We start from the raw sequence: 14,698 nt of genomic DNA, 5'->3' as shown, positions 1-14,698 counted from the left end.
TCCTATTTGAAAAATCTTGCTGTCAGCAATAAATGGCAATATAAATTATCCATTGTTTTTGAGAGTTTATGCTTTAGACTTTATTTCATAATCCAGTATTTTAAAAGTATATAAGTATTTCTTCAACTTTAACCTTTTGAAAATATTTTTGCTGTTATAATAAAAGCATATAAATTTGATTTCTTTAGGAAAGAATATCCACCTCATTTTCAGAAATTTGGAAATAATCTTGTAAGGTTAAATCGATCACCAGGACTTGGTAAGTATGGATGGCTTTTTATTTGACTGAACTGTAAAGGATTTTGGATAATTATATGCAAAGTGGTCTACTTATAAAACAAATTTTGGAATAGTTCCAGGTATAAAAAGAACATGTGAAAAACCATTCTTTTTTTTTTTTTTTTTGGGGGGGGGGGGTCGCACCCGCCAGTGCTCAGGGGTTACTCCTGGTTCTATGCTCAGAAATCGTTCCTGGAAGGCTAGGGTGGCCATATGGGATGCTGGGATTCAAACCACTGTCCTTCTGCATGCAAGGCAAATGCTCTACCTCCATGCTATCTCTATGGCTCCTGAAAACCATTTTCGTTTTGTTTTGTTTTGGTTTGGTTTGGTTTTTGGGCCACACCCGGCATTGCTCAGGGGTTACTCCTGGCTGTCTGCTCAGAAATAGCTCCTGGCAGGCACGGGAGACCATATGGGACACCGGGATTCGAACCAACCACCTTTGGTCCTGGATCGGCTGCTTGCAAGGCAAACGCCACTGTGCTATCTCCCTGGGCCCTGAAAAACCATTTTCATCATTGATATGAGACGTCAGTTAGTTTGATTTAAAATCAAGTAATGATGACCCAAAGGAGTTGTTTTTTTTTTTTTTTTGCTTCTTGTTTATGATTTAAATAATTGTATTTTTAAATAATATATTTATTTAAGCCCGAGGACTACAAACAAACATGTTTGTATTGGGTTTCATTATTAAAAAATAACACCCTTATAACCAGTACACCATTCCTACCACCAATACCCCTCATCTCCCTCCTCCTCAATCCCCTGCCTATATTCAAAATAGGCGTTCTATTTCTCTCACTTGCTACCATTATCATGACAGTTGTTAGTGTAGTTACTTTTCTAATTATACTCACAATTCTTTGTGGTGAGATTCGTATAGTGAGCCAGTCCATCCAGCCCTCAACTCTATTGTCTCTGGCTGTTATTACAATACTGTCCTTTATTTTTCTTAAATCCCGCCGATGAGTGAGACTATTCTGTGTCTGTCTCTCCCTCTGACTTATTTCACTCAATATAATAATTTCTAAGTTCATCCATATATAGGAAAATTTCATGGCTTCATTTTTCCTGACAGCTGAATTAGTATTCCATTGTGTATATATACCACAGTTTCTTTCATCCGTTGAAGGGCATCTTGATTGTTTCCAGAGTCTGGCTATTGTAAATAGCACTGCAATGAATATAGGTGTGAGGAAGGGATTTTTGAATTTTTGTGTTCCAAGGTTAGATCCTTAGTAGTGGTATAGCTGGATCATATAGGAGCTCAATTTCCAGTTTTTTGAAGAATCTCCATATTGTTTTCCATAAATGCTGGGCTAGACGACATTCCCACCAGCAGTAAATGAGAATTCCTTTCTCTCCACATCCCCATTAGCACTGGTTATTTTTGTTCTTTGTGATGTGTGCCAGTCTCTGTGGCATAAGATGGTACCTCATCGTACGTCATAGTAGTTTTTGTTTGCATCTACCTGATGATTAATGATGTGAAGTATATTTTCATGTGCCTTTTTGCCATTTGTATTCTTTGAGGAAGTGTTTGTTCATTTCTTCTCATTTTTTGATGAGGTTAAATGTTATTTTCTTGTTAAATTCTGTCAGTGTTTTGTATATTTTGGATATTAGCCCCTTATCTGATGGGTGTTAGATGAATAGTTTCTCCCCTTCTGTGGGTGGCTTTTGATCCTAGGCACATTTTCTTTTGAAGTGCAGAAGCTTCTCAGCTTAACATAGTTCCATCTGTTTATCTCTGCTTTCACTTGTTTGGAGAATGCTATTTCCCCCTTGAAGATGCCTTTAGTGTCAATGTCATGGAGTGTTTGATTTTCTTATTCTATATACCTTATGGTTTAGGTCTGATATAAAGATCTGTAATCCATTTGGATTTGGCCTTTGTGCATGGTGTTAGATGGAATCTGATTTCACTTTTTTGCATGTAGCTGACCAGTTTTTTTTCCAGCACCACTTATTGAAGAGGCTTTCCTTGTTCATTTTGCATTTCTTGCCCCTTTATCAAATATTAATTGATTGTATGTTTGGTGAACATTCTCTGAATAATCATGTGTATTTCACTGATCTGAGGGTCTGTCTTTATTCCAAAACCATGCTGTTCTAATGACTATAGCTTTGTAATACAATTTAAAGTTGGGGACAGTGTTGCCTCCCCTATACTTTTCCCCAAGGGTTGCTATAGCTATCCATTGCTGTTTATTGTTCCAAATGAATTTCTGGAATGTTTGATCCAGTTCTTTGAAAAATGTCATGTTTATCTTAGAGGGACTGCAATGAATCTGCACAAAGCTTTGGGCAAGTATAGCTATTTTAATGATGTTATTCTTACCAATCCATGAGCAGGATATGTGTCTTCATTTCCTTATGTCCTCTTTTATTTCTTGAAGCAGGGTTTTGTAGTTTTCTTTTTTCTTTTTTTTTTTTTTTTGTTTTTTTTGTTTTTTTTTTTTTTGGGCCACACCCGTTTGACGCTCAGGGGTTACTCCTGGCTATGCTCTCAGAAATCGCCCCTGGCTTGGGGGGACCATATGGGACACCGGGGGATCGAACCGAGGTCCTTCCTTGGCTAGCGCTTGCAAGGCAGACACCTTACCTCCAGCGCCACCTACCTGGCCCCGTAGTTTTCTTTTTTCTAACATGTATTTTTTTGGTATTTTGGTCACACCTGATAGTGCTCATGGGTTACTCCTGGCTCAGTGCTCAGAAATCATATGGGATGCCGGGATTCGAACCACTGTCATTCTGCATGCAAGGGAAATGCCCTTCTTCCATGCTATCTCTCCTGCCCCGTAGTTTTCTTTCTATAGGTCCTTCATTTCTTTAGTTAAGTTGACTCCAAGGTATTTGAGTTTATGTGCACGAATGTGAATGGAGTGTTTTTTTAGTGTTCATTTCTTCTCTATCATTATTGGTGTATAAGGCCATTTTTGTGTATTAATTTTGTAGCCTGCCACTTTCCTATATGACTCTATTGTTTCTAGAAACTGTGTGGTTTTTTATGTGGGGTCTTCCTGATGAATGCTGAAAATAATCATTCCTATTCAGTGTTCCTCTTAATACTGCTTTTGCTGTGTCCTACACATTCTGATTGTTTATAGACATGGCCTCTGGCTGATTGTGGGCAGGGCAGAGTTTCACATTTCACAGTTGACGCCCTCCCCCTTTTTATTTTTACATTAGAACTGGTATTTTAAAATCTGGGAAGTTTTTTTTGTTTGTATTTTGGGGGGGGTCACACACCTGGCAGCAGTCGGGGGTTACTCCTGGCTCTGTGCTCAGAAATTGCTCCTGGCAGGCTCAGGGGACCATATGGGATGCCGGGATTTGAAAAACCAACCTTCTCCACGCAGAGGCAAAGGCCTTACCTCCATGCTCTCTCTCCTGCCCCAAGAGAACTTTTCTATTAAGTAGGAGATAGCGGGCCCGGAGAGATAGCACAGTGGCATTTGCCTTGCAAGCAGCCGATCCAGGACCAAAGATGGTTGGTTCGAATCCCGGTGTCCCATATGGTCCCCCGTGCCTGCCAGGAGCTATTTCTGAGTAGACAGCCAGGAGTAACCCCTGAGCAACGCCGGGGGTGGCTCAAAAACTAAAAAAAAAAATAAATAAATAAATAAAAAGGAGATATCAACCTATTTTATTTGGCAGGGGGTGAGAAGTTGGGGCCACACATGACTGTACTCAGGACTTAGTCCTAGCTCTTAGCACAGAAATCTGGTGTCTAAGACCAGACAGGGTGCTCAGGATCAAAATAAGTTGGCTGGGCAGTAGTTACCTATAAACCTTTCATAAGCCATTTGTTTATGGTTTGTTATATCTGGACCAGATTTTACTTCTTTTTCTGTTTGTTTATGCTGCAATGTCAAAGTAGTTATTTTTTTTAGTTATCTTAATTTTTTCTAGTGTTTTTATTTTCTTTTTTGTTTTTTGTTTTTGTTGGGGGGGAGCACATATCTGGCAACTAGTTAGTTACTCCTGGCTCTACTACACTCAGGAATTACTTGTACGACTTGTAGATAGATCTTAAATTTTTTAATCCTAATATTAATCTTTTGATGTTTTATTATTTGACTTTTCATAGACTGTTCTTTTTGTTTTGTTTTGTTTTGTTTTGGGTCACACCCGTCGGTGCACAGGGGTTAAGTGGATAGGGGTTACTCCTGGCTCTGTGTTCAGAAAATGCTCCTGGCAGGCTCAGGGGACCATATCGGATGCCAAGATTCGAACTACCATTGGTCCTGAGTCGGCCACTTGCAAGGCAAATACCCTTCCTCTGTGCTATCTCTCAAGCTTTAACTATTATTATTTACTATTTCGTATTTGTTGCCATATCTCCATATCACATGGGTTTCAAGGTTTGATTTTAAATTTCTGATTATCTTTTTCTTTATTCTTTTTTTCAGAACATTATAGATTGCCTTGATAAATTTAGGATACAGTTCTTAAAATAATTTTCCTCATCATAAAAATTTCCAGTTTCTCTCAAGGGTTGGACAACTTACTTCCTCAGTTAATTTTGGTATGATTAAAGAACATGTAACAGATTTAATGAGCTAGTTGTGATGGAGAGGATTATAAGATCAGAAAGAATATAATGTTGGTTTTTAAAGGATTACTTTGGAGAGCTGGAGAGATAGCTTAAGTGTATAAGTCTTTTGCTACTGGGGCATGAGAGAGTAAGGGTACCATACTAGTGTTGTTTTGATCACATATTCTGATTGTAGAACTGTGAATCACTGTTTGTCACATACATGCTTGCCAGGCCTGGGGTTATACTCCTGGCCATGTTCACCCACTTCAGTGTAAGGTGATAGTAGTACTTCTTTTTTGTTTGTTTTGTTTTTAGGCCACACCCGGCAGTGCTCAGGGGTCATTCTGGCATGCTGGGGATTAAACCCAGGTCCATCCCAGATCATCTGCTGTGCTATCACTTCAGCCCCTAATTGTACAATTTTAATTATGCATATCATTGGTGGTCCTGGATATTGACTTACAAGTATCTTACTTGGCTTAGGTCGGCAATACCAAGGATAAAAGCTGAGGCCCTCACACTTGAAAGGCAGGTGCTTTTTAATGCTGACCACCCCAGAACCCTTCCTTGTTTTTCTGTTCAATATTTTTTATTATTTCTGATTGCCTTTAGAATATTTATATATGTGTGACTCAGTGCAGGAATTGCTTTTGTTGCCTTAATAGAAAGAGTAAACTGAAAGGAATATTGGTACACTTGATAATGTGGCCCACATTGTAGATCTGTTGAGTGAAAATGGATAGGAGCAGTCAGGGAAAGACTATTAACTCTGCCTTAAAATTCTGGTTATTCAGGGTTGATTAAGAGGTGAGGGAAGGATATTATGTTGGAATATGTGGTGTTGGGATATTATATGAAACCCTATCATTAACAGTATTGTTCTTTGTTTTATTTTCTCCTTCCTTTAGATCGTATAATGAAAAAAACAGAAGAATCTGATTCACACCTTGAGTCTGAACTTAAAAGAAAAGCAACACAAAAACGTCGGAATCATTCTGTGCCTGCTAACGTGTTTTCATCTTCCAAAAAGAGTTTAACTGATTTAGAGGTTGGTACTCAAATGATTCTATGTTGCAGATCAGATGACATATTTTATTAGTATTAATCTTACTAAATAAATTCTAGTGTTTCTCTTCTCTATTTGATCATTTCTGAGCTATCTAAATATGTTTATTTTTTAAAAGAATTTATTTCTCATATATTTCTTTTTTTTTTTTTTTTTTTGGTTTTTGGGCCACACCCGGTGACGCTCAGGGGTTACTCCTGGCTATGTGCTCAGAAGTTGCTCCTGGCTTGGGGGACCATATGGGACACTGGGGGATCGAACTGCGGTCCGTCCAAGGCTAGCGCAGGCAAGGCAGGCTCCTTACCTTTAGCGCCACCGCCCGGCCCCATATTTCTCATATATTTCAATAATTGCTTCAACCATGACATTTCCTTCCTCCCTTCCTCCCTCTTTCTTTCCTTCCTTCCTTCCTTCCTTCCTTCCTTCCTTCCTTCCTTCCTTCCTTCCTTCCTTCCTTCCTTCCTTCCTTCCTTCCTTCCTTCCTTCCTTCCTTCCTTCCTTCCTTCCTTCCTTCCTTCCTTCCTTCCTTCTTTCTGTCACATCTGGTGTTGCTCTAGAGTTATTCCTGGTTCTGCACACAGATATCGCTCCTGGCAGGCTCAGGGGACCATGTGGGATGCCGGGATTCCAATTTGGGTTTGTCCTATGTTGGCCACATACAAGGCAAATGCCTTACCACAGTGATATTGCTCTGGCCCCAACCATGACATTTTCAAAACAATTTTAAATTTATAGGAACCCTTAATAAAAATAGAAAACCTGTTCACATGTCCTGTTAATTTTTTATATTTGTTTTGCTGTTCTTTCTTTTTCCTACCTTCCCAACTGTGAGGTGTGTATGTGTGTGTATCTGCATTATTTGATTATAGCTGTCATAGTATACCCATTTACACTTGATATTGTAGTATGTTTCCTTTAGGACATATATATATATATATATATATATATATATATAATTAAAAATATTAACAGAAATCCAAATATACCACTTAATTCTTCAGATTTTTTTTGTGGGGGGGGGCATACCCAGTGACGCTCAGGGCTTGCTCCTGACAGGCTTGGGGGATCATATGGGACTCCAGGGATCGAACTGAGGTTCATCCTGGGTCACTCTGTGCAGAGCAAATGCCCTACCTCTGCGCTATTCCTCTGGCCCCAATTCTTCAGGCTTTATTAAGATTTTACAATTAAAAAAAAAGATTTTACAATTTAAAGCCTTAATAGGAATAGGATTCAATTTAGGATCCTGTAACATTTAATTTTCATTATCCATTAGTCTTTAATGTAAAGACTTATTCTTTTAATCTTCCCTTGTCTTGTATCATCTTGATGCTATGGTGAGCATAGGCAACTGTCTGTTTTATGTTTATTTATACTTTGCACTTTTTCTTTTTCTTATAATAAATTTATTTAAATACCTTGGTTTACAAAATTGCTCATAAAAGTTATTTCTGGCACTCAGTGTTCCAATCCCAGAGTTACATTCCTTTCACCATTGTCCTATTTCCCACCATCTCACTGTCCCACTGCCCCGTGGCAATTATGAATAATGTACTGAAGATTGCTTGTTAAAACCAAATGCTAATGGAGTTATTTTTAACAATTGATCAAAAGAAAGTTTTTGAAAATGGTCACGTCATAAAGGAGTCATTATTTAGTTTGAAGGTATACTAAACTTTTTGTTGTTAGTTGAGCATTCTGTCTTTTGTGTTGTTGTTGAGTTTAGGTGGCTTCTATTACCAATTCACATCTAATTTGATTCATTTCTACTAGGATATCAGTATTAACATTATTGCTCAGCCACACAATCCAGGATTTTGAGGATCTGTAGAGTGGGTCAGTGACTGAATGACAGCAGCTCTGGATTATGGGCATGGCTATTGGGGCTTCCAGAATTATGAAAACGTGGAGGAAAGCAGCTTGCCCTTGTTCCAAAAAGATCCCCATAGATTTCAGTCTCTGAAATATCTTAGCTGAAGTTTTGGGTGATTAGGTGTCTCTGTAGAGATTAGTGAAAAATTGCTAAAATTGGGTCATTGGCATGGTGGAGGTTCTGGGAGTGCTGTGCAACTACAGAGGCTTCAAAAGAGCCGGGGACTTTCCCTGTGCCCCTTCTGAAGGCCCCAGTACAATTAGCTGTAGGAGCAGTATGTCCATGAATTTTTGCCTCGTGTATGCTTTGCATTTTTGTTGGTTTGTTTTAGGGGGTCACACCCAGCTATACTCAGGGATTACTCTTGGCTCTGTGCTTAGAAATTGCCCCGGCAGGTTCAGGGGACCATATGTTATGCCGGGAATCAAACCACCTTCGGTCCTGGATCTGCTGCATGCAAGGCAGACCCCTACCACTGTGTTCTCATGCCATGTATTTTTAAAATTCCTCAAAAGCAGTGATTTGTTTCATGATAGCTGATTTTCCTATTATGTTAGTAACTTTTAAGTTTGCTGGGATATATTCTTTGAGATTTTGTCTATTAAATTAATAGCTTTCTTTATATTCTTCGATTAATAAATTACTAAGCTGATTATTCCAGCATCATATGTATAAATATTAATCTAGGTAGTCTTATTTTATTCTATAAGGCTTTCTGTTATCATTATATAATGTTAAAGCTTATTCCCATTTGGCCTATGGAAAGTTCTTCAACCTGGCTCCTGTTTCTTTGGTGGTTGGGAATAAAAGAAGGCCTTAGAGAACACACTACTGATCTCAGGGATCACTTTTCAGAGGACTCAGTGATCATATGCAGCTGGACTTGAATTGGGTTTTGCCTTTTGGAAGACAGGTGTATTATTGCTATACTATCTAGTAACTGCTTCTGTTTCTTATAGATCCTTTCAGTGCATAGAGTTGGGAAATATGAAAAGAATGACAAGACAAGGGAGATAGTAAATGGAATACGGGATTTGTCTTTGGTGCAGTTAATCCTAGTTTTATCTCTGGTACCATGTGTTCACCCAAGCACTTTCAGGAGTGATTCCTGAATCTAGGAGACAGTTTAGAGAGGTGGAGTCATGCTCTACACATGTAAGGCCAATGTTAATCTCCAATACATCCAAATTGCCAGTGCCAGTCACTTAACAGGCACACCTTGCTTGGCTGGGAGTGGCCTCATGACTGCTGGCCTTAAACACTGAAGAGTTTTTAAATATAGAATGACACAGGGCAGGTCTAAAATCTATTCTGGGTCTCTACTAACAAAAGAAAACTAGGGGCCAGAGTGGTAGCTCAGCGGAAAGGGGCTTTGCCTTGCATGTGGCTGACCTGGAATGATCTATCCCTGGTGTCTCATATGGTCCCCCAAGCCAGGAGTGCTTTCTGAGTGCAGAGCCAGGAGTAACTCCTGAGCATCACAGGGTGTGGCCCAAAAACCAAAAACAAACAAACAACTACTAGCAAGAGGGTTAAGAGAAAAGAATGGGGGGCCGGGTAGGTGGCGCTGGAGGTAAGGTGTCTGCCTTGCAAGCGCTAGCCAAGGAAGGACCGCGGTTCGATCCCCCGGTGTCCCATATGGTCCCCCCAAGCCAGGGGCGATTTCTGAGCACATAGCCAGGAGTAACCCCTGAGCGTCAAACGGGTGTGGCCCAAAAACCAAAAAAAAAAAAAAAAAAAAGAGAAAAGAATGGAATCAGACACCTACTAGGGTATTTTGCCTTGCACAAAGCCAACCTAGGTTCAGTCCCCAAGCCTGCCATGAGTGGAATAAACCCGGAGTACTGCAAGGTGTAGGCCCAAACCCAAGACAAACAACAACCAAAAAATGAAAGAATAAAGTTGTATTTGAAGGGTCTAGAGAGATAGTACAGTAGGCAGGAGAATTTGCTTTGCACACAGCTGATCCATATTCAATCCCTGGTACCAGATATGTTTTCTTGAACCTGCCAGGAGCAATTCTTGAGCCAGTAATCCTGAGCACTGCCATGTGCCTCATCACTCCCCCAACCAAAACAAGTATTTATTTGAAGTACTGAACCTATCAGAGGCTAAGTAAGTACTATAGTATAGCATTGAAATTTAAATTTTCAGGTGAATTCAAGGACTTTATTATGTATTAAATGATAACACATACCCAACATATGTATAGAAGCTCCATACAGTTTTTTATGACTATACAGTTTGTTTTCCTACTAAAAAAAATCGATCTTCCTTCTTCCCTCCCTCCCTCCCCCCTTTCTCTTCCATTTCAGTTTGGGGACACACCTAGCAGTGTTTAGGGGTTATTTATGGCTCTACACTCAGAAATGACTCCTGGCAGGCACAGGACCATATGGGATGCCAGGAGTTGAATCCAGGTCTGCATGTACAAGGCAAACACCCTAGCTGCTTTATTATCTCTCCAGCACCAATATCTTGCCATTTTTTAAAATGCAGATTGATTCAGTCTGTATGATTATTATTTATGTGTTGAAACTGGAAGATCATGTGTCATGTAATTGGATTTATTTTATCCTCTTCCTCTTCCCTTTGTGTTGTTGGCAATGACTGGTGATGAAATGGGGTCACTCTCATACTCATCTGAGGAATTCACAAAGAAGTTGTACTTTTTTAGTTCTGCTTATGCATCTGCTAGTAGCATTCTCTGGTCACTGTGGTAGTCATGTGTAATTTCAGTTTGGTGTATATGTATTGCCTACAGTATCTCCCGATACTGTAGCACAGCATAGTTGCCAGGTATTTTAGACTGTTCTTTGTTTATGTGGCAATATTAAGAATTGAATCCCCAACCTTAACACTTAAAAGCGAGGCACTCTGAAGGTGAGACACTGAATCCTGGACTCTAGATTTACTTTGTTTATTAAAATTTTCCACTCAAACAAAAAGAAGGAAATGAGATTTAATCTCCCCCCTCCCAAAATATTCCTCATATAACAATGTTATTATTTGGGTTTTTTGTTTTGTTTTGCTTTGTTTTGGTTTTGGTCTTCGGGTCACACCTGCAGCACTCAGGGGTTACTCATGGCTCTGCACTCAGAAATCACTCCTGGCAGGCACAGGGAACCATATGGGATGCCAGAAATTGAAACGGGACCCTCCCAGGTCGGCCGCATGCAAGGCAAATTCCCTACCCCTATGCTATCTCTCTGTTCCCAACACCCAAGATCTTATCAGAAATTGTAAGAGCAAAATAGCTTATACCTAGACTCCACAAATGACATTAACTTAATTTTCTTTTTTAACATGTTTCTTTGTAATTTACACCTGCTCAAAGAGTGATCAGACGTTCTACTAAATTCACTTTTGCTCTATTTAGACCTTGGTTTTCATTCCTTTTTGTTATCTGGAATAGTTCTTGAATATATAATATGGTATAATAGAAAGGCTTTATTATGGTTTTTATAAGGCAAAGTAAATGTTGTATCCTTTTTTTTCTTTTCTACAAATAAAAAACTAGAGACTAGAACAGTGATATTTGTCCTTTATATTTACTATGAAGTTGTGTTATAAATTTAGATAAAAATTTTATACGGAATGTAAGCACTCGGTTCAGTGAATCGAACTTTATGTAACATATAACTGCAGCCTACCTACTAGTCCTAGTAGTATTAAAATACCATAGTTCTTGATTGTTATCACATTTTATCATTTCATTGTATCAGAAAATTCATTCGGTTTTCCATAACTGAAATCATTAAATTAATATTTAATTGAGCTGTTTTAATTATTTTATTTAAAGCTATTATTTTAAGTTTAAATAATTTGACAAAAAAGTAAAATTGAAAGTGTATCTTCTGTTAGTCATTAATTGTTCTCTCATTTACCTCGTGTTTGAGTAGATATTAAGCTATATAAGATAGGACTTTATATTTTTCCTTAAGATGTGTTAAAGAATTTTGTTCACATGTGTAAGAATATGAGTGAAAAGTTATATTAGCACCACTCAGTTCCATGAACTCTGAGTTAGTCTTCAAGTCACATGATAATTTACTATGAGAAATATTTTCCCTTTTTTTTTCTCTTTTTGGGGTGCTGGGCATTGAGCTTCACATATGTCAGGCAAGATGGATGTCTTAGGGAATATTTATAAATATTATGTAGCCCCTTGTTTAGTTTAATTTGAACTGAATGATATTTGTATTTTCTTCCTAGTATTCTGATAGCAAATTCCAAATAACACGACATATTTGGGATCTTAGGAAGTCATTGTAATATGGTTTGGCAGCCTTGATCCTAAATTTTTGTTCCATTTTATAACGTTAAACTAAAATGCCAAGGTTTTTTGTTTCTTTTCCTCTTTTGGAAGTTAAGGTTTCTGAACAGTATGACTGTTGTGCAAAATGTGGAAAAGAAAAAGAGACCAAATGCCAAAGTTGTGATGTTTTTTTTCTAAGGACTTGCAAGGAAATTGCAGACAAGCCATAAGTTTGAATGAATCTTCTGGACCATTGTTGAGAGCATCAATTCATCAAAATTGTGGAGGACAGAAGTCACATAACACAGGATTACTACCCAGGAAGTTTTATGGCAACAGTGTGGGAAAGGTTCCACTTGATATCATTGTGAATTGTGATGATGGTAGACAAAATTATTTACAGTCTAATGGAAAAGTACTTTTACCTAGGTCAAAACTAGCCAAAATCACTAACTTGAAGGAAAAGAAAAGAAGCCTATCAGATCTGAATGATCCGAGTAAGTATTTTACTTTTATTAGATTGTATTATTCCAATAAATTTTAAATGTGAATAAGGATATTTTTGATAAATGTATTTTTATAGTCTTATATTAGCTTTTTAATGTTTTTTGAATAAGATAGCTAAAATTGTTCAAGTTGTTGAGACTTTGTTCTCGTCTTCATCTTTCATGTTAAAAATAGTCTCCCTAGCCCCTAACCACCCCCACTTTTAAGTCATGTGCCAGTTATTCTCAGCTTTTTACTTTAGCAGGGTTAATTTTCCTGATAGGTAAGTAGCTAGATTTCCTAGCAAAGAGTTGTTTTTGAGGGATAAATAAAATAAAGTGTCTAGCATAGTCTAGTGATTTACATTCCATAGAAATTGAATTTTCTTTGATCTTTTCTTCTCTTTAGACCTATGCATGTATTTTATATGTGGTATTTTGTATATAATGCTCTGTATACAATCTTTTGGCTTTATTACATTCAGTGTCTTAATAAGTCATGATGAGTAACAGCAAAAGAGGAGAAAGATGAAATTTAATATTATGTAAAGTGAGTGCCAAAATCACTCAAATGAGAAAAATTGTGCAAAATATATGTTACTCTTTATTTCAGAGAAGAGGATTTTAAAAATAGTTTTCTTTTTTAAATACATAGAAAAAAGGACCAAAAGCTAAATTAAAAATGTTAGAGCTTAAGAGATAGTATAAGACTTGCCTTATCAGTATGATATCCCCAGCCTGGTATATACCCTGAGCACTGCCAAGTGTGACTCCAAATGTCCCAAAATAATAAAGTGACAACAAGTTTTGAGGTGAAACTCAGATGTTACTCCTGGTTCTGCATTCAGAAATTACTCCTGGTGGTGTCTGGGATCCATAAAAGGTGCCTGGGGCATGCAAGGCAAATGCCTTACCTGCTGTGCTATTTCTTCAGCCCCATATAAAAATTTTTTACATGAATATAAAGCAGAATTAAATAAGAAAACTATAAAAGCAATAAATTAAAAGCAAAGTTAAGTAAAATATAACTATATAGTTGGTGGCTTGGGTACACAAAGTAATTATTTGGTGCTGATTCCTAATTGTTCCTTGAAGTAGTATTTCTAGTCAAAGAGAATAGGAATACAAAAGTGTAAAATAAAGGAAGTAAAATCTTCAAATATGAACATATTATTTTCTCTGAAATGGAAAATATTTTCTAATTTTGTCTATGAAAATAACTTAGAAGCTGCAAATAATTTTAGAATGAAATAAATTCTAGCTCTTTTATTTGCCCCCCTCCCCATTTTTTTTGTAAGAGCACAGTTCCAAGAGGTGTTAAGTGGGACCAGTCTGTCTTCTGGGATAATTACCAGCCAGACATGCATTTGAGAATACAATGATACTTGTGCCCTGTAATGATTGGAAGTGGCCTGTGCCACACTGAGAGCTGCTTAGGAAGCTATGTGGTGTAGGGAATCAAGACCTAGATGGGTTCCCATGAACAATAGCCTTTGTACATTTTCCCAACTCTCCTATATTTTACTTTTGTGGGGAGGCCACATTCAGCAGCCTCAGGTTACTCCTAGCTCTGCACTCAGCTGTCAATCCTGGAAGGCTCAAGGAAACCAACCATCTGGGATGCTGAGAATTTAATCCATGTCAGTGGTGTGCAAGGCAAACATTCTACATGCTGTGTTACTGCTCTGATTTCTATTATACATATTTTTATAGAATTTCTTGTTGAATAATAATAAAGAGTTCCTCTGAGGAATTATTTGACTCCTGTTCTAGAGCATGAATATAGAAAGATAAACTTATGTATATACTAGCAGTCAAAACTACTACTATGCACATTTCAAAAGAATATTGGACCTAAAGTAGAAAGCTTTGCTTTCAGTAATAGCATTGCAGTTGGGTCACAAAAGCCACAGTTTTTATTTACTGAAATATACTTAAAATCAATCTGTTTAGAATTATAAAAATCTCCATATAGAAAATCTCACCATTGTTTAATTTTGGAGGTTTCAAATTACTACTCCACAAACGGATAAGGGGGATACAATTTTTTTTTAACCTCAGAAATATTTCACATTTCATTTTGAATGAAGTTGCTGAGAATATTAGTGCATAGCAGTACATTAGTTTATTTTTTTAATTCATTTAAAAATGGTGCCATATGAAACTTTGCAATCAGCATTCTCTTTTTTTC

General features: G+C 37.6%; 1 protein-coding gene across 1 annotated transcript in view; it reads left to right on the top strand.

The window, feature by feature from the left end:
• Positions 1-14,698, top strand: part of SENP6 (SUMO specific peptidase 6) — a 114,381-nt gene that overhangs the window by 45,690 nt on the left and 53,993 nt on the right. The window contains exons 7-9 of the mRNA XM_049777009.1: positions 189-259; positions 5,734-5,873; positions 12,222-12,519. Of these exons, the coding sequence (XP_049632966.1) occupies positions 189-259; positions 5,734-5,873; positions 12,222-12,519 (509 nt within the window). The remainder of the gene's footprint in view (positions 1-188; positions 260-5,733; positions 5,874-12,221; positions 12,520-14,698) is intronic.

This window comes from Suncus etruscus, chromosome 7 (genome assembly GCF_024139225.1).
Source record: "Suncus etruscus isolate mSunEtr1 chromosome 7, mSunEtr1.pri.cur, whole genome shotgun sequence".
In the NCBI taxonomy this organism is placed as follows: domain Eukaryota; kingdom Metazoa; phylum Chordata; class Mammalia; order Eulipotyphla; family Soricidae; genus Suncus; species Suncus etruscus.
The sequence above is the reverse complement of the archived record's forward strand: the minus strand, read 5'-3'. Positions and strand labels throughout refer to the sequence as shown.